This window comes from Mustela putorius, unplaced genomic scaffold (assembly GCF_011764305.1).
Source record: "Mustela putorius furo isolate JIRA1106 unplaced genomic scaffold, ASM1176430v1.1 tig00003834_pilon_pilon_pilon, whole genome shotgun sequence".
In the NCBI taxonomy this organism is placed as follows: Eukaryota; Metazoa; Chordata; class Mammalia; order Carnivora; family Mustelidae; genus Mustela; species Mustela putorius.
The window spans coordinates 110,398,937-110,424,796 of NW_025421987.1; the positions used below are offsets into that span (position 1 = coordinate 110,398,937).

At 38.2% G+C, this 25,860-nt stretch overlaps 1 protein-coding gene across 1 annotated transcript in view; it reads right to left on the reverse strand.

Annotated features, from left to right (window-relative positions):
• COL6A6 (collagen type VI alpha 6 chain) overlaps window positions 1-25,860 on the reverse strand; it is a 108,836-nt gene that overhangs the window by 41,665 nt on the left and 41,311 nt on the right. The window contains exons 20-26 of the mRNA XM_045088924.1: window positions 20,044-20,079; window positions 18,266-18,328; window positions 16,558-16,620; window positions 8,536-8,598; window positions 3,957-4,019; window positions 3,108-3,158; window positions 1,357-1,392 (exon numbers count right to left, since the gene is read on the reverse strand). Coding sequence (XP_044944859.1) covers window positions 1,357-1,392; window positions 3,108-3,158; window positions 3,957-4,019; window positions 8,536-8,598; window positions 16,558-16,620; window positions 18,266-18,328; window positions 20,044-20,079 — 375 coding nt within the window. The remainder of the gene's footprint in view (window positions 1-1,356; window positions 1,393-3,107; window positions 3,159-3,956; window positions 4,020-8,535; window positions 8,599-16,557; window positions 16,621-18,265; window positions 18,329-20,043; window positions 20,080-25,860) is intronic.

Sequence of the window (25,860 nt, forward strand, 5' to 3'; positions counted from 1 at the left end):
CCCTGATGGCTAGTGATAATGAACATTTTTTTATGTGTCTCATAGCCATTTGTATGTCTTCACTGAAGAAGTGTCCGTTCATATCTTCTGCCCATTTTTAAAGTAAGATTATCTGTTTTGTGTGTGCTGAGTTTGAGGAGTTCTTTATAGATCCTGGATATCAACCTTTTGTCTGTACTGTCATTTGCAAATAAATATCTTCTCCTATTCCGTGGGTTGCCTCTTTGTTTTCTTGACTGTTTCCTTTGCTGTGCAGAAGCTTTTGATTTTGATGAAGTCCCAAAAGTTTATTTTTGCTTTTGTTTCCTTTGCCTTTGGAGACATATCTTGAAAGAATTTGATGTGGCTAATATCAAAGAGATTACTGCCTATGTTCTCCTCTAGGATTTTGATGGATTCCTGTCTCACGTTGAGGTCTTTTATCCATTATGAGTTTATCTTTGTGTACGGTGTAAGAGAATGGTCGAGTTTCATTCTTCTACATATAGCTGTCCAGTTTTCAAAGAGCTGGAGCAAAGGATCCAGAAATTTGTATGAAACCAGAAGAGACCCCGAATCGATAAGGAAATGTTGAAAAACAAAAATAAAACGGGGGGCATCACGTTACCTGATTTCAAGCTTTAATACAAAGCTGTGATCACCAAGACAGCATGGTACTGGCATAAAAACAGACACATAGACCAGTGGAACAGAGTAGAGAGCCCACATATGGATCCTCAACTCTATGGTCAAATAATCTTCAATAAAACAGGAAAAAATAAACAGTGGAAAAAAGACAACCTCTTCAATAAATGGTACTGGGAAAACTGGACAGCTATATCTCAATATGTTTTTAAACTTATTCCAATATGAAGATGTTTTATGTATTATTGGAAGGTGACTTATAATCACATTGGAAAAATTGAGCAAGGAGAAGAATTCAGGTTTTGGTTTTCCTTACATTTTACTTTCCTTTGAGCAAAGAAGAAAATACATATGATAGAGAAGGTGTCCACGTGAGAAGAAAAAATGAGGATTATTTCTTCCTTTACTTATGAATTTAAAAACTAGAAATTAAATTTTTAAAAAAGTCTGCTTCTGTCTTCCCCATTTTCCTCATAAAGATTTCTCCCTTTCTTTCTTTAGAGAGAATCCATACTGAGCGTGGAGCCTGATGAGGGGCTGAATCTCACAACTCCGAGATCATGACCTGAGCTGAAATCAAAAGTTGGGACGCCTAAGTGATTGAGCCACCCATGTGCCCCTAAAGGTTCTCTCCATTCATTTTATAATTATCCTTCTTTTGTCCTGTGATACATTTTATAGCCTCAGGAGTAATTTCTAATTGATCTCTACTTAATGTGAAGTACACGGTACCTTAGGTCCACTTTCTCCGGGAAATCCTTCTTGCCCCTGTAATTGACAGTATAGAAAATTAATATTTGCACACATCACCAAGGTAGATTTATGCTGACTTTAATTTTACCTGCTGCCTTACTTGGTTTTAGCATCATGAATCAAGAGAGGGCCAAAACAACTAAAAATTAAACTGTACAGCACTATTTGAGAAACTAGCTCCAATTTCTAAATTAAGCTATTTATACCAAAATATCATGACAACTTAGATAATTGGATAAATGTGCACATCTGAGGAATTACAAATCAGCTCTCCTTCTACTGAAGGCATTTAACAGGACAGTTGTCCAGACGGTCAAAGTGTTTCTGAAACAGTCTTCTTAACACATATTTCAATGGAGAAATTTGAGAAGCGTAGAGCCTAAACCTGATCATTGGTTTTCTAAGCTTCTGTTTACCTTACTTAGTCCAAGGACTATAATTGAAGACGTCTGACAATCCCCATTTGATGAAAATAATTTATTTAAAGTTTAGTTTCTGATTATTATAAGTAGAATCTCCTCAAACATATATAAAATGCAAAAGAACAGAAAGGAGAAAAATCATCTAAAATCTCACTACCCAGAACCATTATAAATGCCATATTTTCTTTAGGCCCTTCAAAATTCATTTTTAGCACAATTGGGTTAAATATTCTTTTTGATTTTTTTATATCCTGGTTTTTTACTTGATATTGTCACATAATTTCTTTATGTGATTGTAAACTTCATATACATTCATTTTAAAGAGTGGCTAATATTCCAGTGCCATAAGCTACTCAATATTTCCCTCATCAGATACTGAACTTGTTTTCAATTAATTCCCTATTCTAAAAAAAAAATTTCTGTGGAAATGTCTCATTTATTAGTGATTTCTTTTTTCAAAGAAATTTTAGCTTTTTGGGGTTTGTTTATCCTTCCAGACAGCCTCTTGCATCATTCCTAGTGGGATTTAACTTGGAATTAAATTGATCCTTTAAAATGTTTTAAACCTTCCAACAAGAATTTGGACGTCTTCATTTAGTGAAGTTTTTAATTTCAGTAATTTTATTGTTGTAGGTCTCAAACATTTTGCAGAAAGGATATTCTTAACTCTACTATGTTTTTGTGGGTATTGTTTTTATGGTTTCTAAGTGATAATTGTTAGTGTATAGGAATCACTGGTTTTATAAATTTATCTATCTTACTTCCAGACCCTTAAATGTTCAAAATACAAAGTTGTAATTTTTTTAACATCTTTATTTTTTTTCATGTTCCAAGATTCATTGTTTATGCACCACAAAGTTAAAAGTCTTTATTTTTGAGTTATTGCTTGGCCCAATGCATTTAGAAAGATGCTGTAAAAACCTCTTACCAATGGTTAAACATATTAAGAAGAGAACTTTGGAATGCCTCCCCTAAGTAAAGCCTAGCACAGAGCTGCTAAGATTAGATGCACTGTTCGGGTTAGAACAAGTCAGGCACTGGCTGCACATCTTTGCAAAGGAACAGAAAATTAATTTTCAAGTTTCAGTTGTTGCCTGAACCTTAAGCCATCAAATTGTTTTTTCTTTTACCACAGTCTCCAAGGGATATCAACAAATAAATTATCAAAATCTATCTCCAAATGTCCAAGACAGCCCTATTTACTGCCTTTTTTTTTTCTCTTGAATGTGTCAAAAATAAAGACCACAAAACCAAAACAAGCAACAGAAAACAAATGGAAATGTCCCGATTCCAGTCAATGTGTCTTACCTTTGCTCCTTTACTTCCAATGCTACCATAACCTGGGTTGCCATCATCGCCCTGTAAACAAAGGCATTATTTACAAATATCCCAGACTACAAACTGGAGGCAGGCTTCCTCACATAAGAATAAGACACCCAGTTTTTTGGTTTGATTAGGAGAAAGTAAGAAGTGGATTCTCTCTCTGGGGCTGGCCACTAACATTTGGTATTAACTAACATAATGGCACTAAAGGCAACTCTCAATGACAGAGAGAAATGGTGCTTTGTCCCTGAGGCTCACCTGTATCATCTGTAAAATGGGACTAAAAATTATAACTACCCATGGTATAATTATGAAGACTGAATGGGAAAATTTCAGGCATACAATAATCTCAATAGAAGGAGTTAGTGTTGTTAGCTCTTCTATTTAACACCTCTACTTTAAATACCTTTCAGTTTGCTAGGTGAGAATAAGACCTCCTAAATGCCTGGCCAGAGGCTACTGCCAGACCCTTGCAGAAGGTCTTTGTGAGAAGTCCTGAGCACTAGGAGAGTGTGGGCTAGGTTTCTGATGAGCAAGTTCTGATGGGACGAAAGAATGGGAGAAGGGTTATGGGGATGCTAAATGTAAGTTTTGTCCAGTTTATCATTTAGCTTCAAAGCATCCCAGCCAGGATGTTTGGTACCAGGGAAGCTGCCACTTTAGGAGAGCTGGCTAAGGAACTAGTCCAAGTTGAGGATAATATCTCAGTTTCCAGAAGGCTATCAGGCTAGACTGGGGTGGGATCTTTAATGCACTCTTCAGAGAACCACATGGGATATCTACTGAACTAGAAGATTCCAAGTGCCAGGTCAAAAGTTGCGATCCAACACAAACCGGCAAGCCTCGAGGACCCGGGAGGCCAACAGCTCCTTTTTCTCCCAAATCTCCAGGTTCTCCCTGTCAGATAGAATGAAACATGTCCTTATTAGTTTGCTGCTGTTTATGTGTGTGTGTGTGTGTGTGTGTGTGTGTGTGTGTCTGTCTTGTGTTTTGTAAAGGAAATTGGAAGTGATGGTACTAAGACAACAGTTAGTTATACAATTGCATCCATGTGCATCACACACAGTGACAACAGATTTGTGGTCAGGACTGCGAATTGTGTGAGTAATGCAAAGAATTGCTGTTGCTGGCCAGTGAGGTCTCCTTCATTGATGAATGAAGTCCCAGCAAGTCTGATGCATTGTTTAGTGCAATCTGCCATCTTGGCAGCCCAGTGCCATGGACCACACCCTTGGAAATGTCTTACCATGAGCTCTGTACTGTTTAAAAAAATTAAATTGTTTCCAAGACAATCCATCAAATAATCTGGCTGCTGCAAAGAAAACAGTTTTACTAATCTAGCTTGAAGTGCTGATCAAGATAACCAGGGTAGCAGGACATCCATGGCAACAATTCCTGACTTCTGACTAGTAGAACATCTACTGTGGGTTATAAATCAATCTCAATATTATGTTGAGTCAAGTCCAGCTACTTGAGAAAGTTAAAGTTAACACAACTTTACAAAAGAAGGTTAACTCCTTTAAAAAAAAAAAACAACCCCTAAAATTTTAGATTTTAGATTCATAGAAATGTTTAAGTAGCACAGAGAGTTCCTAGATACTCAACATCTAGCTTCCCTTATTGTTAACATTGTATTAGTTACATTAGTAGGACGTGTTTATTACAATGCATAAAGGAATATTGATTTGTTATTATTAACTAAAGCCCATACTTTGTTCAGATTTTTTTTTTTAAGTTTTTACCTGATATCTTTTTTCTGTTCCTGGATCCTATCCAGTAAACCATATCATGTCTCCTTAAGCTCACTTAGACTATAACACAGTTTATCAGATTTTCCTTGTTTTTGATGACCTTGATGGTTGTGAAGAGTACACTGAGATAGTCTGTAAGATATCCCTGAACTGGGGCTTTTCTCATGATTAAATTGGGTTTTAGGGACTTTAGGGGTAAAGACCACAGAGGTTAAGCGCCATTCTCAGCTCAACATTATCAAGAGAACATACTGTCAACACAGGATAATTATTGATGTTAACCCTAACCACTTGGCTCCCCTGCCCGTCCCATAATATACTCTTTGGAAGAAGGAGTGCAGAAGTGTGTGCAGCCCACACTTAAGGAGTGGTTAACTCATTTTTAAGGATAGAAAGGCAACCCAGTTAAGTGTGAAAAGTGGACAAATGGACAAATGTCCACCAGTATTGAACTCTGAGACTAAAATAGAATCGGGTTCCATGAATGGGAAACAGAAGATCACCTTCCCTGATATCTTTCTTTCAGGGTAGTGACTCTCAAAGGTAGCCTTTGGAGGCTACCTACCTCACAATTCCCTCAGGTCCACATGCAAAGGAAATTTCTGCACCCCCCCCCATAGTCTCTGGTAATGGAGCCCAAGAATATGCCTTTTTAAATAAGCTTCTAATCTGATTCTTATACACAGTGAACTTTGAGAACATCTGCTTTAAGGTAGGGAAACAAGGGAAGCCGTATGACTTGATCAGGGTCACTTTGTAATTGGTACATCCAGGCATTGAACCCAGGATTAATCGCTAAATTGCTTGCCTCCCTGGGAACTTGAGCTTATTGGAGTAAGGTAGGATTAAGTGTTTGGGGGCTCATCTCAGTTCACAATGAATCTAGAGGACTCAATTTATCTTGGGACTTCCCAAAGGATATGGGCTTGCTTTGAGGGCACTTGTTTCCAAATTCTTGCCCCCCCCCTGAAAGTCCCTCTTATTAATAACGATCTTTTTGGCACAACTACCCTGCTCCTATCTATTTCCTTCTACACTCGCACCTATAACTGACCCTCACCTATAACCCTCTATTCCCGCCTACCTCTCTTCTGGTTCCTTCTGCACACCCTCTGGAGTGCTTTCATTTCATAAGCAAACCTTCTGTATGCATTCATGACATCTGCACACAGACATACATCTTTCCTCACTGTAAGATAAATTTGATTCTAAGCAGTGACACCACTTCTCCTGCAGCCTTCTTGAGGGTGAGAAGGCAGCAGTTGTCTCTGTTCCAAACTTCCCTTTTCAGACTACTATTGCTACAGTGCATGCTCTAGGAATCCTTCCCTGTTGGAGTTGATTATCCCTGTTTTCCATCTGTCTCATTTCACCCTCCAATCAATGGTCCTTGCAACTTGACAGCTGGCATCCAACATTTCAGTCCTTCTTAGCAGATCTTCATTACAAAGCTAGCCCCTCTTCTCAAGCCCTCATTCTCATCCTCTAGGTCAAGGAATTTCTCCATTAATTATCTATTCTGACATCTTCAACCTTCTTTCTCTCTGTTTTCGTTTTCTTTGCTCAGACGCATACTATACAGTTTCTCCTATCATTGAAAACAAATTCCCAGGGTACCTGGGTGGCTCAGTTTTTTGTGCAACTGCCTTCAGCTCAGGTTATGATCCTGGAGTCCCGGGATTGAGCCCCGCATCAGGCTCCCAGCTCCACGGGGAGTCTGCTTCTTCCTCTGACCCTCTCCTCTCGCATACTCACTCCTATTATTTCTTTCAAATAAGTAAATAAAAATCTTAAAAAAAAAAACAAATACCCAGCTTCAGTCTGTGTTAGACTGGCAATTAATGTACCCCCTTTGCCCCCACACTTAGCTTCTTCAAAAAGTGGTTTAAGCCCTGAATTCATTTCTTCCTCACCAACACATTATCTAGTCCCTTTGTAGGCTCTTTCCCTTTCTTTCTCCTCCTCTGAAATGCTACATTTTTGAAAATATTCTTTGGAGCATCTTAGCCACCAGAGGCAATGGTTACTTCACTCCCCCTTCCTTATCTGTTCTGCACCAGCTGATACATTTGACCTCTCCTTCCTCAACTCTCTTCTCAGCATCCAGTATGCATTTTTCCCCCTCTTTTCTAATGATTCACTATCTCCTCTTCCCCTTCTTACAAACGGACACCACCAAGAGTCTTCTTAAAACTCCAAATGCTGGGGTGCCTGGGTGGCTCAGTGGATTAAAGCCTCTGCCTTCGGCTCAGGTTATGATCCCGGGGTCCTGGGATCGAGTCCTGCATCGGGCTCTCTCCTCCATGGGGAGCCTGCTTCCTCCTCTCTCTCTCTCTGCCTCTCTGCCTACTTGTGATCTGTCTGTCAAACAAACAAACACAAAAAAACTCCAAATGCCTCTGAAACTGCATCGCTGACCAGCCCTAAACTCTTTCCTTTATTCTCCAAAACAAATGGTTCCCTTCATTCTGACACCACTCTTTCTCATGACTTTCCTACTTCTGGGAGGGTACTACACTCACGCCAGAAGTCCACAAGTCATCCAGCCCTCTTCTCTCTACTTTAGTTCCCTAATGGCAGAGTCCTCCAGAGTCATCATGAGCCCCTTCTATCCTCACCTTCTTGAGTCTTGTCTTGGAGACTGCTAGAACACACCCACTAGTCTCCTAGCTGCCAATCCCTCAGCCTTCAAAATATTTCTACACTGAGTAGCGTATTCAAAATCCTCCCAAGTCTGGCTGTGTTCAAACACTCCATTAAAAAAATTGTAAACAACACTGTACTGGCTACCTAATAAAGTAAGTGACCACAGACTTTTTTTTTTTAATGTGCCTATAAGACAGGATCATTTTTCCCCCCAAATACCCACACCCAGGATTTTCCAACCCTGCGCTTTCCTTCACATAGTTTCTTCTCCCTGAAATCCTTCATGCCTCCTCTCTGCTTGTCAAAGTCTTTCTTATCTTCTAGGGTCTGCTCCAAGTCTGTATCCTCTATGATGTTTCTTTTCCCAGCCCCAAAATACTTCACTAATACTATATTTAAATTTCCATTCTCAGACCCATATTCTGGTCTACTTCATGTTATAGATTATTGTCTTGAAAATATTCTAAATTCCATGGAGATTGATTCCATGTCATATCTATTATACAAACCAGGAATTCATTAAGTAAATATTTACTAAGCAGTTGCATGCCAGGAACTGTTCAAAGTATCCATCAGTGAGCAAAGAGTCAAAGATATCTACTCTCCTGAAGCTGAGTTTCTAATCCAACAGAATACCAGTAGAGTGACTTTGTCTTAAAAGGTGTGCACAAATGTTTGCATGCATGGAGGAAACAAAGAAGAAAAGAAGACAGGAGGGGAGGGAAGAAGAGAGGGGCAAAGGAATTCCTGCCCCTAGAACAGTCTTTCTTCCCTGAGGTCTCCCCAGCTACGACTGGGTGTAGCCCCTCATGAAATTATGCTGAGCTGGAATCCTTGATCTCACTGTGGTCCACACCCACATCCTTAGATGTTGCTGGCTCTCTAAGAATCAACCCAGGGCGTCGGGGCAATAAGAGGTTCTCCTTTGTGTTTAAAGTGCTCTGGCTAATACAACCAGACACACTTACTTTGAGGAGAAAACCTTAACTTTGGTGGGCTTAAGGAATGTGACCTACTTTATTTCCTTGGCTTCCCAAACGGCCTGGATTCCCTGCTTCTCCTCCTGATCCTGGAGGCCCCTGAAACAAAACAAGAATTGCAAATATAGCAGAACATAAAGCAAATTTCCCCTAAATCCTTTGTGTCTTTTCTAAGAGGAAAATGAACCACAGATGGGAAAAGAGTTATGGCTTTATTGATTTCTGCTCTGGAAAAAAGCATCACAGCTGTCAAATAAAAACTAGTAAATAAAGGAAAATTAATAAAGTAATTCATGACAGATGTGGCTTCAATGATCACGCTTTCTTGTGAGTCTTCTTTTCCAAAGAGATTTTACATTCTCACTGTTTTGCTTTTACAGCAGATGTTGCTAAAATGTCTAACATTTAAAGAAGGCATTCCAAGTGATATTTGCCTTTAACTGTACTCTGTCTGGTTCCTTGTTTTGGTAGAAAGCATTTTTTTAAGGTAAACTTTTATTTATTTGCAAACAATATAATTTGTTCAATAGAAAGTTCAAGAAACTTCACCAGAATAATTGGCATTAATAACAAGATATGTTCAGGCATACCAGATAAATATTTTGAAATAGTTTTCTCTTTCCTACTGATAAGTTAGAAAAGTAAATGTACATAAATTCCCATTTACCATTAGAAAGAATAAAAACTATAAAATACGTAGAATTTAATAAGAAAGATAAAAGACCTATATAAAGAAAGCTTTAAGATCTTATTGAAAAACATAACAAAAGTTAAACAGAGGGATAAATATACCACACATATATGGAAAATCTATTTGATATAATAGAAGTCTCTTTAATGTTCTAGAAAGCATGTTTATTGGGATAGCTTTAGAGCTGAACACTTAAAAATCCCAGTTCAGAGACAGCCCAACTGCCTTCTTGTGTTATTAACACTTGGGATCAGATTTTTCCTTTGGAATATCCAAACATATGGCAACAGAAATCTTGTGGTTAAAATATTTACATAGGTACTTGTAAATAGTCTCAACACCAGTGAATTGAAATCATTTTCAAGAAAAAAAATTTTTTGAGGGGGTGCCTGGGTGGCTTAGTCGTTAAGCACCTGCCTTTGGCTCATTTCATTATCCCAGGGTGCTAGGATCAGCCCTACATCGGTCTCTCTGCTCAGCAAGAAACCTGTTTCTCCTTCTCCCACTCCCCCTGCTTGTGTTCCCTCTCCGTCAAATAAATAAAATCTTAAAAAAAAAAATCTCCCCACTTTTTTGGGCCACAGTTGCTGAATTTAAAAATAAATAAACCAAATCTGGGTAGTAAGCATGATACTTAAAAATCTTATTCAGAAAAAATTATGATATTAACCCTTTTGTCTTCAAAAAATTAAAAATGTAGTAAGTTGAACAAAATATTTCCTAACAGGAAAGACTGTTGAATAGTATATTGGTCACTTAGGGAAGATAATAATGATCTTTCCACAATTTTCTCTCCTTTCTTTATCTCAAAAGAAGATCTCTATTTCTTCACCTTCCATAGCTCTCAACTCTTTCCCTTGGAAATCTCACTTCCACCAGTGCCTGGGGCTAGCTCCTATGACCTTCATATTCGACCTAATTAGACTGTTTCCTGTTCTTACCTAATTTGAATTTTATCATGTATTCTTTGAAACTTTTCCCTTAATTTCTGTAACACCAGGGACTTCCTGGTCCCTCTCTGGTCTCTTCTCCATTTGCCTCTTAAATATCCATGTACCCTGAGGCTCCATTCTTGGACCTTATTTTCTCACTTAATCCCCTCCGCCTGAGTGACACCCCCATAGATTCACATAACCACTACTTTACAAAATAACTCCTAAATACCTGGAGTTCAAAACACCCAACTAAAAGCCAGACCCGTATATTAAAATGTCTCTTGGATATCTCATCAGAATTGATTCCCAAAGATAGTTATACTTACTCTAAGGCATGCTTGGTTTCATATTCTCTTTTTAAGGAATGGTGCTAATCCCAAACTGGGATTCCAGTTTGGGATTAGCACCAATTGGGATGATTCCCAATTGGGATTGGGAATCCCAATCCTGAATCCCAAGCTGGAAATTTAGGAATCATCCAAGGGCCCTTCCTATCTCTAGGAAGGCTACCTAGCCTATCTCTCAAAACCTATCAGTTACAAGTCCTACAGATTCTATTGCCTTTCTATACCCATCTCCCTTCCGCTATCACCTACCTTTTCTCTTCCATTCCTATTGCTGTCACCTACCTTCAGGGCTTTCTTCTTTCTAAATTCCTGGATTCTATGACTGTAGCCTGGCCTCTCTCTAATCCATTCTTTTCTCCTTTTCCCTTTTGCTTTAGAATGTCAGGCTGATGCTACCAATTTTTCTGAAATTCTGAATTCCGAGTAGCCTTCAGAATAAAGTTGATGGTATTTATTAATATATAAAATCCCTTAAAATGTTGGTATTGCAGGTCTCCATAGTCATCTGAGACTACTTCAATCACTATATGTTTATGCACAAACCATCTGCAGTCACAAAATACTTCTTGTTGTCTTAGGTTTTCACACTTGTGTAAGTTCTTTCCTTAGCTGGTTCATTTTTCTGTCCAGAAACAATCTCCCTCTTGTGAAAATCTTACCATTAGCATCACTGTTTCAAGAATACCTGAACCCCTTGACTCTGTTTGGTCTTACAACTGTTCTGAAAAACTGTCTCTCCACTTTGTATGTAATTGTTCATTAATTTCTCTCTCTCACCTACTAGATATTAGCCTGTATGTTCTTGAAGGAAGGGGTATAAGCAATTGGCTTCCTATCTCTGGAACTTAGTACAATACCTAGAACCCATCAATGCACCCATCGATTCATCTAGCAATCCTTGCACCTATCCAGGAATAGCCCCCAAGAGGGATGAAATGATATGTTAGTTTGATTTTCCATATGACACTTTTTATGTACTTTGCAGAAGGATAAAGTAGATTTCAACTGTCCTTGACAATAAGGGGCAAACCAGAAGTCTTGCCTAGGCGATCACCTTCTGGGCTTCCTTCCAACATAACCAGCTCTATGAGATGAAGGAAATTTCAGAGAGATTCCTTCATGTGTAGTCACTTTAAGTACACACAAGAACAATGAGAGATTATCCTGTTTGAAAGCCCTCCAAAATGGAAGAGTTCTTAAAATGGATGGATGCATACATGCAGAAAGGGCATGGTCATCTGAACATCAGAAAACATGATTCTATTTCCTGCGCAGGACCATACCAAGTACCAGACTGGGATTTGTGACTCCTTGAATGGGTCCCAAGCTCCATGAATGGTTACCCGGATGTATTAACTACTCAAATACTGCTGACTGTATAGGGACTGTTTTTAAAGGAAAGCTAAAAAAAAACTCGCTGCCACCCCAAGATATCAAAGAGTCAAAAAAGTTGCTTTGATTTGAGGGCAAGAACATCTATGGAATATAAAGAGAAGATTAGGGCATTCAAAGGAAAAGGGCACCAGCTAAAGGTAAAATCTTTATTGGCTTTGTTGTAATGGCAGACTTTTATTGAGCATTTATTTAGTGAAAAGCTCTATGTTCAGAAGTATATATTGACATTATACATGCTTTCTCAATCACAATGAGATAAATATGATTAACACTACTGTTTACAAATAAAAATCAGATTGTCAAAGCATTTAACTCCAAATCACCAAACAGGAGGCTAAGAAGGGAGCTAAACCCGATTCTGACTCTACACTTACCTCTTGGCCATTCTTTCTGCTGTTTTGAGACCTGTGTCTGGGACAGGATTCCTAAACTCTACTAATCATGCACCACCTGAGACTAGAATTTTAAAAATATGAATCTCCAAGCTTGATGCAGGAGGCTGGGGCCAGATCTACTCTCCACTCTCAGGTCTTGGCCTGGTGGTCCTTTGCTCATGTTTTGACTCTGCCACGGAGCCTTCTGCAATCACAACTGGTTAATACAAGTGTTAAGTGATGATAGGATATGTTTAGAGTGTAAATGTTTTTTAAAAACTGTTCTTAGCATCTTATCAGAAAGGGTTGAAGTAGGAGTTTGGGATTAATGTCTGGGGCAGTGCCAAGGACACCCTGACTTCGGATGGAATATGGCCGCACAGGCAGATGAGATTTAGGATCTTCTCATGTTCAAAAGGAAACCTGTCACTTATTTTCATGGGGTAAAACTGCTTACACTGACAACCAGTAAGTTGTCAGGCTGGGCTGGAGCTACCCAAGGAGATTAAATGTTCAGTGTCTTTAAAAAGAGTCCGATATGAGCTAATTCTTAGAAAATAAAAGACAAGAGCCAGCAAGATGTGGGCTAATGCAAGAACAAACCCCAAGAAATCCGAGATGTTGATCTTGACAGTGCTAATCTAAGACACAGCCTCTAACCTCAACTTCTAATCTTTCATGCATCCTATACTCCAACCATGTTGAACCATTTATGGTTCCCCAACTCACTTTGATATCTCTTTTTAGATTACCCGGCTCCTTTTCCCAGATGCCTGCCTCTCCTTTGGTCACCTGGAAAACACTTCCCTATCCTGCAAAAGCTAAATCACTCTTCTCCTGCTCCAAAAAGTTCCTGTTCCCACCACTCTACCCTGGGTGCAATTCCGTTTTAGCATTTAGTACGTCACGTCTCAACTATTTGTTTGTGTTGGTGACCTTTACGAGATTGGGAGCATGTCCTTTATTTATTTTTTTCTTTAAAATCTTTTATTTATTTATTTGGAGGGAGAGAGAGTGAGCTAGCAAGAATGCAAAAGCAGGGGGACGGTGAAGCAGACTCCCCATGGAGCAGTGAGCCCAATTCCAGGATGCTGGGATCATGACCTGAGCTGAAGGCAGACGCTTAACCCACTGAGCCACTGAGATGCCTTGGGAGCGTGTGCTTTTATCCTACTGTAGGATCCTACTATATATCCTACAAGATAGGACTTACATACAGGAAGCACTCAGTAAATATTTGAGTAAAAGGAATGGTTGATGGATCATCCATCTTAGATTATACAGAATGATGAAATCCAACCATTGCAGTTCAGATTACACGTTGTTATATTGTTATTATTATCATGGCCTTCCTTGGATTGGAGACTCTCATGCTTTGGGCATAAAATGTCCCTGCTAAATTAGGTAATTGAGTCACAGGGAGGTTAAATAAATTACCCAAGGCCACACACCTAAGAAGGTACAAAACTGGCAAACCCAGGCAGCTTGGTTTCAGGCACTATGCCCTTGACCACTATGTTATGCTCTATAAAGACGACAACAGAAATTCTACTTTGTGTTCCAAATTTGCATGGAATAATTCCAACATTTCTTGATATTGCATGTGACATTAGTGATTATTTGACTGAAACAAGTAAGAATAATTCCAGTACTAACTAGAATTACTAAGTATGTCTGATTTTCCATTCCTTTTCTAGGCATTGATTACATTAAGGTAGTACCCTAGGGTAAACCAAACAGGGGAACAAAGGAAGGTATAAAAGAATACGTGTTCTTTTCAAAGTTATACTTTCTTTTTCATTGTGCCATGGACTATATTTCTTTCATATCATAGCCATATACTTGGTTGGATTAACACATTTTGATTTATTCAGAATGCCCCAACAGTGCATAAATTAATAAGCCTTCAGAACACTGTCAACAGAAATCACATGCTTTTTTCTAAATGTATATACTAAGAAAAAATTAAAGTCTTCAGTTAAAAAACACTCCTGTGAGGAATGCCTGGGTGGCTCAGTTGGTTAAGCATCTGACTCCTGATATCAGCTCAGGTCTTCAACTCAGGGTTGTGAATTCAAGACCCATGTGGGGCTACATGCTGGGCATGAGCTTACTTAAAAAACAAAACAAAAAACACTCCTGTTATTCCATTTAAGAGGCTAGTTCTTAAGCCTATGTCAGTGGATTTATAGAGCCAATAGAGAATAACATTCTCTTGTATACCTGGTAGTGTTTGTGTCCTGTGGTTTTCCTTTGGAAACAACAATTTTGAGATCCCATTCATCATATCCTGAATATAAAAAATTCTACACATCTTTGAAATAGCACTTTCACTGTGTTGACAAGGGTATTTCAAGAAAAGCAAGCAAAGAAAGAAAGTCATGGTTTCTAGCCAGATAAATGGAAGAGGTAGAGAGAAGTGGTACCTTTTGACTATAGTTGGCAATGCCAAGAGGTTGAATGATTTATAACTATAACTAATCTTGCCAGAGCAAGATTAAAGGGGTCTCACTCAGACAAGTACACTACAGGGCAAATGGAATAACTTATTTGAGCAATAGTCACTTAGATACAATTTTGGTTTCTAGAAGAAGAGAATTACCAAGTTCTTTGGATTTCAACCCATCTACATCTTAGTATTTTATACAAACAGATGAGATAATCACCTGTTTCCCTCGGCATTTGTTGATTTAAAAAAAAAAATTCTAACTCATGGTGCCAGCAAGTTTTTAATGATTCAGGATGTGAATACAAAACTGTTACTTTTCAATTAGTTCTACAATGAAATTTTTAAAGTTTTCATGCTGTTTGAAGGAGTACATTCATCAAACTGGGAACAAATATTCTGATGAGCAGTAATTAATAGGGTTTAAAATATTACATCAAGAGATATGGGTTTATGCAAATAGTTTCTTAAATATTTTGATGATGAACACGGTCACTTATGTGTTGGACCACTGCCTGATGGACACAAAGGAATATATTCCCTTTATCCCATTAGTCAAGCGCATGTCCCAATTGTGTCTCATTCATTCATTTACTTATTATGTAATAAGTAAATATTATGATATAAAAATAATAACTATCATATTTATTATTTAAATACTTGTTGAGCTCTACCGTGTGGCAGCCCTGTCATTCTAGGCTCTGGGATATAGTACAAGTAAGACAAAGTTATGGCCTTCAGGGAGTTTATAGTGTAGAAGGGGAGACAAAAAGCTAAACAAATATAATAACAGTTAGGCAAAGGCCACATCATGTAGGGATCTGCTACTCAGTGTGTGGTCTGGGAACCAACAGCATCAGTACTGACCAGGAGCTCACTGGAAGTGTAGAACCTCAGGACCCACCCCAGACCTACTGATCAGAATCCACACTTCAGCAAGTTGTCCAGGTGATTCTCAGACACTTTATATTTGGTGAAGTGATGTGGGAAAGTCAGTCCCAGCACTGGGTCTGTCTACTAGAATCGCCTGGGGGAGAATTTAAAATTACTGATATGCTGGCCTTACCTTCAGAGATTCTGATTTAAATGGTCTGGGGAGGGTTCCAGGTGGTGGAGTGTTTTATAATCTTCCCAGGAGATTATCATGTGTAGCTAGGTTGAGGAGCACTGAAGAGGGTTGCACTCTTGGTGCAATGGGAAGCCCTTGAGGAGATCAGGGGAGTGGCATGACCTGATTTCTACAGAGGAGGAATTTTTTTTTAATATAATTTTTTATTTTTTATAAACATATATTTTTATCCCCAGGGGTACAGGTCTGTGAATCACCAGGTTTACACACTTCACAGCACTCACCAAAGCACATACCCTCCCCAATGTCCATAATACCACCCCCTTCTCCCAAACCACCTCCCCCCAGCAACCCTCAGTTTGTTTTGTGAGATTAAGAGTCACTTATGGTTTGTCTCCCTCCCAATCCCATCTTCTTTCATTTATTCTTCTCGTACCCACTTAAGCCCCCATGTTGCATCACCACTTCCTCATATCAGGGAGATCATATGATAGTTGTCTTTCTCCGCCTGACTTATTTCGCTAAGCAGAGGAGGAATTTTTAACCCGCAGTAATGGCTGAGATGTTGAGGCAAAGAGGGCTATAAGCCATCTTCCACCTCTGTGTCTGACAGAAAGATAGCCCACCCTGCAAGGTATAGACCACAATATGGTGTGGCTTTCAATCACATTGAACACTAAACTCAAAATTTTGCTGGTTCACAGGCAGTAAATAACTCCTTCTGCAGAAAAGAAACTGCAAGGACATCCGTATGAAAGCCAGGATCAAAGCCAGATGCAGTCATTTTCTCTCATTACATACCTGAGGACCTTTACTTCCCAGACCTCCTTTCTCGCCTTTCACACCAGTCTCTCCTCTGGGACCCTACATACATACGGAGCATACAGAGAATTAAAGCATTATTTTCTTTCTAGAAGAGAACACTTGAATGTTAACTTGAATATTAAAGATGGACATGATAAGTAAGTCACACGGACAGAAACTGAAAAGAGAACTCTATTCGTGTCCTTGGCTCTGTCTTGACCTGTGAGCTCTCCTTGTATGTATACAAAGGTCCAATTTTTAATTTAGGCCACTGGGGGCATTTACAGTTGACTGAACAAATAGTACACAGTTGAATTTTTCAGGATTGCTTTCTAATCATCCTAAGCATCTTTAGACTCCAAATGCATATATTTCTTATGTGATAAAGAAAATAATCCCTAATTACATAATCTGAAACCAAAATATTAAAAAGAATTTTCTGTTCAATAATCACACTGAACACTGGTCATAAGATATAGTATGTGGTAAAATGAAATCTGGATATTTCTACTTCTAGAATATTATATTGCCTATTAATTGTGGCCTCTGTACATTAGGCAGAGAAACCTTCATGCTGTGTTTGGTTTTTCCATTTCCTTTTAAATTATGTCACAAAAGAAGAGTCTGTAAAGTGAAAGAAGGGATGTTGTTGTATTATTTGTTTAGCATGAAATAAAGCCAGCCAATCTATTGAAATGTTTCCCCACAACCCCAGTGGCAAATGTCTCACTTGAAGATAAGAAATGTGAACTTTCCTCAGCTGGCAAATAAAACAAACAAACAAACAAACAAACAAAACCCAATCAAGTTCAAAAGAGACAGAGGTCCAAGGGGGCAGACTGTTTACTGCTCTGAAATCTTGGTAAAAGTGTGAACACAATTTCTCATCTGATGTCTAAGGATATTTCATCCAACTTCCACGTACCAAGCTGCCAACACAAAATAGTTATTTTTTTTTACTATGTGGATTAAAACTTTGAAAAATTATAGAAACTTTGCTTGTCCTGCAGTTACCAAACAGCACAATTTTTCTCAAGATTTCAAAACAAAGTTTGGAGAGAAAAAAAATAGGTTCTAATTTTCTATAGTCTGACCTCCTTTCCTTCACCTCAGCATTTTCTAGGACTTCCTTTCCCTTTTCAGTATTATTCCAGGCTACATTTTGCTCTTTCTGGCACATGCTTCTTTCCCCTCATGTGATTGCTTTTAAGAGCCAACCATGGTTTATTCCTTGTAAAGGAAAAAGTGCTGGAGGCAGCTCTCTGGGGAAGTGAGCAAGAAGGCAGGCTGAGTGCCACACTATAGATCACTCCGCTGAAGACTTCAGCTGTATTTGGAACAATTCTTTCCTAGAGTAGAGCCAGTTTTTTCTACCACACAGTCATCCAGATATGTGTGTTTTGGGTTCTTACCGTGCTACATTGACCAAAATTCCCAGGTTGGACGCTCAACATTTTCTTTGGTTCAAGGTCTCCTCTAGATATTCTAGCTAGCTTGAACTCATTGCACAAGGGCACTACCCAGCATGTTCATTCTCTTTTCGTCTCTTGACAGGACAAAACTTAAAGGAGACCAAATTTTGGTCTTGTTGCTTCCTTACTTTATTTCCCTGAAAACACTTTAAACATCTGTATTTCTGCAAAGAGGTTTGAAGACTCCAGATTCTTCTTTATGTTCTCAAACCCTGATTAGTTCTGATATGTACCTGAGGGCCTTTAAGTCCCCATGAGCCTTCAAGTCCATCTGGGCCCGGGATGCCTGTTTTCCCCTGTGGTGAGAGAGAATTAACCTGTTAACATCATTTCCTGAGAATTTTGTTTCCTTTATGTACAAGATTATATACTGTTAACCCAATGTCAGTGCAGGATCTTTGGCAAAAAAATGAATGATAAAGAAATAAAAATTTTCTATAATCTCTTCAAGCAGAGAGAACCACAGTTACTATGTTGGTATATTTTCTTTCAAGTTTTTATACATATGCACACTCACACATTCCTTTTTTTTTTTGTAATGTTTGTAATGTATTTCACTTGGGCATTTGGCCTGAAGAAACTCAGTTAACATTTTCTTCAAAAATATCCCGACATCTTACAACACTACATTCAAATAGCTTAAATATCTATGGGTCAAAATTTAAGCAGTATCTTCACATTGCCTTTGAACTCTTACAGAGATAAGAATTCCAAAGAAGAGGAAGGATTAAAAAGCATAATTTAGTCAACTATTGGGATAGCCTAAGTTTATGCCCCATTTATTATACAGATGTGATTGAATGTCCCTTGCTAATTGTCTTTTCCTAGATCTCAGAGGAATTTCTCAACACATTCTCTCCCCAATCTTATTTCGTGCTGTTATTCTGGATTTTTTTTTCTTTTTGTTGAGGTCTAACCTTGAAGGGTGTTTGAGTAATGTCTGCAGATGGTTAACTCTCTTGGTGTTGGTCTGAAAATGTCTACATGTTCATTCACAGTTCAGCGAGGTATAAAATTCAAAATTAACAGCTATTTTTCTTCTGTACCTGCGTATATCATTTTGTTTTCTGCATGTTTTATTGCCAAATATAAGTCTGTTGCAATCTGATCTGTTATTCCTTTCAAGGGTAAAAATGCCTTTTCTCTCTGGTCATGTTTAAGATGTTTTATCTTTAGCATTCCAGAGTTTCATCATGATGTGATTGAGAGCAGATTTATTGTTTATCCTCATTGTATTTTCTTTTTTTTTTTTAAAGATTTTATTTCTTTATTTGACAGAGGTCACAAGTAGGCAGAGAGGCAGGCAGAGAGAGAGAGGAGGAAGCAGGCTCCCTGCTGAGCAGAGAGCCCAATGTGGGGCTCAAACCCAGGACTCTGGGATCATGACCTGAGCCGAAAGCAGAGGCTTTAACGCACTGAGCCACCCAGGCACCCCCCTCATTGTATTTTCAACTTGAGGGTCTGTGTTTCCTCAATTGCATAAATTCTCAGTTGCAATATTTTCACAAATATTACAGATACATGAGGCATGTATATCACCAACATGTACAAAGAAGATAAGATATAATATTTGGTACAGTAAACTTTTGAATAAAACACTCAGAATGTCCAATATGTATCAGGGTTTTGCTATACATACTCCCAGTTTATAAAGGGTTTATGTAAATTGTAAGGTTTCAGAGTTCATTGAACTAAAATCTAAAAGATCACTCAACTGAGTTACTACTTTGCATGTGAAATCCAAAGTTAAATTTAATAGTAATTGGACCAACTAGTGTTTCTTGTCATTAATTTTTTTTATAGTCTTTGGTTGGACTGCCCAAGTCTTCACATTACAATTTGAGTTCTGGAAATTGTAATCTAAAATATTTCTAACATTTTATTCCACAACCAATATCATCAAAAAGTGGAAGAACTTTAGTCTTGAAAGAGGTTTCTCAGAGCCTTTATTCTTATTCCTTGATTGGACACAGGATACTTATCATTTGGAGTTAAGAAAAAAAAATTATACCTGTGGGCCTGTATGTCCCCTTCGGCCATGAGCTGCCTAAAATAGGAAAGGTAAGTACCATTAACTCTGAAAAAAATGCTTTTTATATTTAAATTAGTAATGAACACCTTAAGGCACTCACTTTATTTTTTTTTTTTAAGTACCCACATATTGCTTAAAACATTTAATTATCCACTGCACCAGGACAGTAAAATGTTGCCAATTCTGAATTTCTTATCCTAGGGCAATAGGTTATTAAAATCACAGAGACAACTGAAACCTGTACATACTTAAGAGAGCAGTTTGTGTTCAATAATTTGTCCTCCCCTAAACTATTACTAGAGCTGATCACAAGCTCCAAAATTGGCTGATTTGAATTTAATTTCTTTGCATTTTTCCAAAGTACTATCAAGTAAGCCAAAAATCAGGAATGGAGTGGCCACAGGTAGGAAACCAGAGGAAAAACTGGGAGAATTGACTCATTTGAACTTTATTATAGATTAATTTCAGAATCTAAAGATAACCAGACTAATTTTACCCTCTCCCCTCTAAAAAGCCAAAAAATAAGCTATCTGTCAAAAATCAGAGAATCAGCCCAAATATTCAGAAGTTCTCAATTCAGTAGGTTAATGAAATAGTCAATCAAAATAATAGCATTACATAATCAAGTGGAATTTTCCTAATACTCTTTCATATGTAAGGTCAGGGCCTGGATATATTTCAGATCAACAATCTGAAATCACACAGATGTTTTATTGTCTAACTGAGGAAGACCTAGAACAGGATGTCTCAGTAAAGTCATAGCAAGACTGACACCAGGATTTGCAAAACTCAGTATATTATCAGATGACATTTTCTTGATGGAAATTTGAAATTGTTAGATCAAAATTCTACGTGAGGACAGTACTGCAGACTCTAAATTCTTCTAATCATATTTCAGTTAAAATCTATTGTTATTTAGGAAACAGACTGTGTATATCTGGAGAAATGGAGACCTCTTTAACATTTTAAGATGAGAGTTTAAATCCTCTCTGTCAGAGGGAGGAAGAGAAGCTCTCTCGAAGGGTTTATCTGTTCTGGTTCAATTCTTCAGTCATATTCAGAAAAATACTTGCAAATAATCTGTTACCTACAAAGCATATTGTATGAGAACCAGAGGAACATAAAGATTTCACACACATATGCACACACACATAGTTCTTCACCTCAGGAGACCCTCATATTTTGGGTTTGGGGGTGAAGAGATAAATATTACAATATTTACAAGGCATAGTATGGCAAATGCCATAAGAAAGGGGAAGATGGAATATTAGTTAATGCCCTTCAATGGATGAATGGATAAGGAAGATGTGGTCCATATACACTATGGATTATTATGCCTCCATCAGAAAAGACGAATACCCAACTTTTGTAGCAACATGGACGGGACTGGAAGAGATTATGCTGAGTGAAATAAGTCAAGCAGAGAGAGTCAATTATCATATGGTTTCACTTATTTGTGGAGCATAACAAATAGCATGGAGGACAAGGGGAGATAGAGAGGAGAAGGGATTTGAGGGAAATTGGAAGGGGAGGTGAACCATGAGAGACTATGGACTCTGAAAAACAGTCTGAGGGTTTTGAAGGGGTGGGGGGTGGGAGGTCAGGGTACCAGGTGGTGGGTATTATAGAGGGCACGGATTGCATGGAGCACTGGGTGTGGTACAAAAACAAGGAATACTGTTATGCTGAAAATTAAAAAAAAAAAAAAAAAGCAATTATATCCAGTTTGTCAAATTAAGAAAATATTCCTAGAGGGAGATTGTTTTTAAAAGTTTTTTTTTTTTTAAAGTAATCTCTACACCCAAGGTGAGGCTTGAATTCACAACCCCGAGACCAAAAGTCTCATGCTCTACTGACTAAACCAAGCCAGATACCCTGGAAGATACTTTTGATATGGGTTTCACAGAATGTTAGGAGTTTGATGGGTAGATGAAAATGAAAATGAAAGAAGTCTTTCTAGTAAAGGGTATAGCCCAAGTAATGAAGTAGAGGCAGGAAAACAGGAAATGTATTTGATAGTGTGTATTTGACTATTTCTGGGTCAAAGGTGTGAGGAAAGAGGGGAGTAGTAGGATTACTAAACTGAAGGGTTCATACTCCCTTTATCAAAACCACTGGGGCCCTCAGAGCAGAAAATGTGCATGGCCAGACTTGGGCTTTAAGTGGATACACCTGGGTATGGTAGGCACAACTGAACCTATATTCAGGCAAAATAAAGGGCTTCCTATAGGATATAATTTATGGGATATGAAACTGGACTTTACATCCAAAAATCTTTCTCTGGTCCACTGTCACAGTGTTTGAAATAATATCTTTAAAGTTCGACTTTGAAAGGGGCTCTCAACATGAGCCCCCTAGAGGCACTGGGATTGACTGGTGGTAAGTAAAAACTGACTTCTGTCCCTAGGCAGGAGTTTATTAGCTCCTCCTAACAGAGGAGACAGACTTTAACCCTCTTTTATGCAAATAATGGAAACCTCTCTGGAAGTCATCACCTAGGGCTTTCATAATGGCTACTTGGGATTTAAATTTCAAATGGAAATCATGGATTTGAGATACCTTGGGTAGGTATGAGAAACTGAAAGAAAACAAGAAAATGGGGGAGATTATTTTACACTTTTTTTTTTTTTTTTTTTTTTTTTTTTACATTTTTTAATGTTTTAGATGGGAAAGATTAAATCCCAAAATGTCTTCATGGGTCTGCCCAGGGGCTTGCAGGTGTCTGGTAACACATCCACACGGTCTAACTTATCTGTAAAAGGAATGAGCACATCAAGAAAGAAAATATCCCCAAAGTCATCCTGCAAGTAAGAAGACCTAGAACAGGATACTCAGTCTTGCTGGGCCCTTGTAGCTTGGCTTTCTGATGGTTTACCAGGACCCACTTTCCTGGATAGGTATAGACTGATTTGAGACACAGTCCTCACGGAAAAAAAGCAGGACACTCATTTACAATTTTGGCTGACTGCCTGGGGGCAGTTCTGGCTGCCCCTTAAAGTAGTGCCAAGAGAGTTGAAAAGGGAAAAGCATAACTAACAGCTCTCTAGACTGAATAGGACCGAAGGCCATGTTTTAGTATGAGACTAGAGTTGCTTCTCATTATCCATGGCACAAGAATCTGTTCTAATTCTCAGTGAAGTTTGGGTCAGAAAGAACCAATCTCCCATTCCTACCTTCTGCACCAGTGCTGTGGCTTTCTGGTCCTGATCCTACTCCCCTGACCCTCTCAGTCCAACCCATTACAGACTGCTGGCTGAGCTGAGCTTGTTATCCCTGAAGTTCCATTCCCCTCTCAATAATGGTTTCAAACTGCAAGAGGGGGATTTACAAACCCCCCTCGCTGGCAATGTCTGGAGACAGTTTTTGTTGTCACAAGTTGGAGGTGTTGCTAACACCTCATGGGTACAGCCAGGGATAACACTATACATCCTACAATGCACAAAACAACTCTGCACAACAAAGAATTACCTGATCCAAAGTCAATAATAGGTTGAGACACCATCCCTTGAATCTTAACATGATTCTAGGTTCCTTGAGAGTAAGAACTAGGTCTTATTTGATTTTGTAGCTCAGAGTTGGTCAACCGCTATTATTTCCCTGCTTGCCACACCCTACCACCATCCTCCAGTCACTTTTCACTTCAGCAGAATCTTGTTGCACAAAGGAGTCCTCAATACTATCTATCTACATTTTTAAAAAATTCTTCCTTCTTTCCTTCCCTCCCTCCTTCCTTTCTTCATTTTTATTATGTTAGGCACTATACAGTATATAATTAGTTTCTGAAGTGGTGTCCAGGACTCATTGTTTGCATATAACCACCAGTGCTTCATGCAATCTGTGCCCTCCTTAATTTCAGAGTTTTTCAGTTAGTGGTATAAATTTTTCTTCTTTCTGAAAGGATAATGACTTTACCATTATTATAAATATGATACAGGCTGATCTTTAATTATTCAAAAGCAGGAAAAAAACAAACATCTAAGTCATCCCAAATCCTATGTAGATAAATCTATTGTTAACATTTGGCAATCATGATTCCTGCCATCTTTTTATGCATGTTTACAAACAGAGTTCTAAATATTTAATTAAGAAAGGGTCATGGTACTTATGCTATTATAAAATTAAAATGTATTGAATTTTACTTGAATTTAATAGAACAACAAAGTAAATGGGCGCTGTATTGCCTGAATTTTCTAAGGCTGGATCGTATTAATTACTCTTATGTACAAAGGACTACCAGGTGGGTATGAAAATCTTGGACCCCTGGATTTCCCTCAAAACTCTACCTATTCTACTGCTCTCCCTTTTGGCCCTGATCATTGTGAAGAAGGCTGAAGACAGACTGGGTTTTCCTTCTTTTGGAAATTCTTGGAGTTTCTTCCTTTACATAACAAGTTTGGTAATTTCACTAGGATGCACCTCAGTGTTAATGTTTTGTATCAATTTTTTTCTGAGTCAGAAGATGCCTTTTATCCTGCACATTTGAGAATTTTATAAGGAATTCTCTTTATTATACTTCTGGATATTTTTTTTACAATATCCAGAACTGCAAATTGTACAGTTGTTGACTCTCCATTGTCTATCTCTATCATTGCTTTTGTAGTTTCTTAATTACTATATGTCCAACTACATTTTCAGTCTTATTTATTCTTATTTTTTTGTTGCTCATAACCTATATTGCACACTGATCACCCCCAAACACTACCAGCTTGCTTTCTTCACTTTCTATCATCTTGTCAGTTCCTTAGACTCTTTTTAGAACAATTGCAAAGCCCTAGTTTTTTCGAGACTTTAGAGAACTATTTGCCAGAGTCGTTCTGTCTTTTCCTTGAATAATTCCCCTCCCAGTGAGGGTTTATTTGCCCTTTGCTCATGTTGCTTTCCTCTTCTTTCTATGCATAAGTCTTAATAACCATTTAATAATGAAGATTAATAATATTTCTGATTATTAATCACTTTTGTAGAGGGCCACCTACTTACTGAGTAACTGTATATGGTGTAGCAGGACCTAGGTCAGTGGCTTTGATATAGATATGTTGTCTCAAACCTTTCTCACCATGAAGTATTTCTTTATCTTTTTTTTTTTTTAAGATTTTATTTTTTTTAAATTTTTTATTTTTTTATAAACATGTATTTTTATCCCCAAGGGTACAGGTCTGTGAATCGCCAGGTTTACTAGAACGTATCATGAAGTATTTCTTTAACTCATGCTACCTCTCCCTTCAAATCTGGTCATTTAAGAGATTCTTGGAACTCACATAAAGCCCCTTAAATCACAGCTTTACAACAGTCACTCTTTCTTCAATCTTTGCTGCCTCCATGGACCAGACTGCTGGTTGTAGATTTTAAAAATGAAATATTCTTTAGTTTCCCATGATTTCTGCCTCTTCTGTTACACTTTCTATGGGTATATTCTCTGCTCTTCTCAAAACCCGAAAACTCCTTTTAGAGAAATCTGATCCCTGACGAGGTCTGAAGTATAGGTATAAGCTTTCCAAAGCCTCCCTTCATTAGGCTCTAGATTTAAAAAGAACTGACCGATATTTGTCATCACATGTGGTCACTCTTTGTTAATCTCTAATTTCTTGTGCTGTGTTTGGTAAGTTGCACAAAAAGGAATAGGAAAAGAAAACACATGGACTTTGCCATCTTTAGCTGGAAGTCCCAATTTTACTCCTGAATGACACTGCTGAATCTACAGCACAAATGGGGACACATTTCTCGGGAGTTGTGCAGTTTTAACATACATGGTGATACTGTGTTAGCCTCTAGAGAGACTATAGCTTCTATAAAACAATA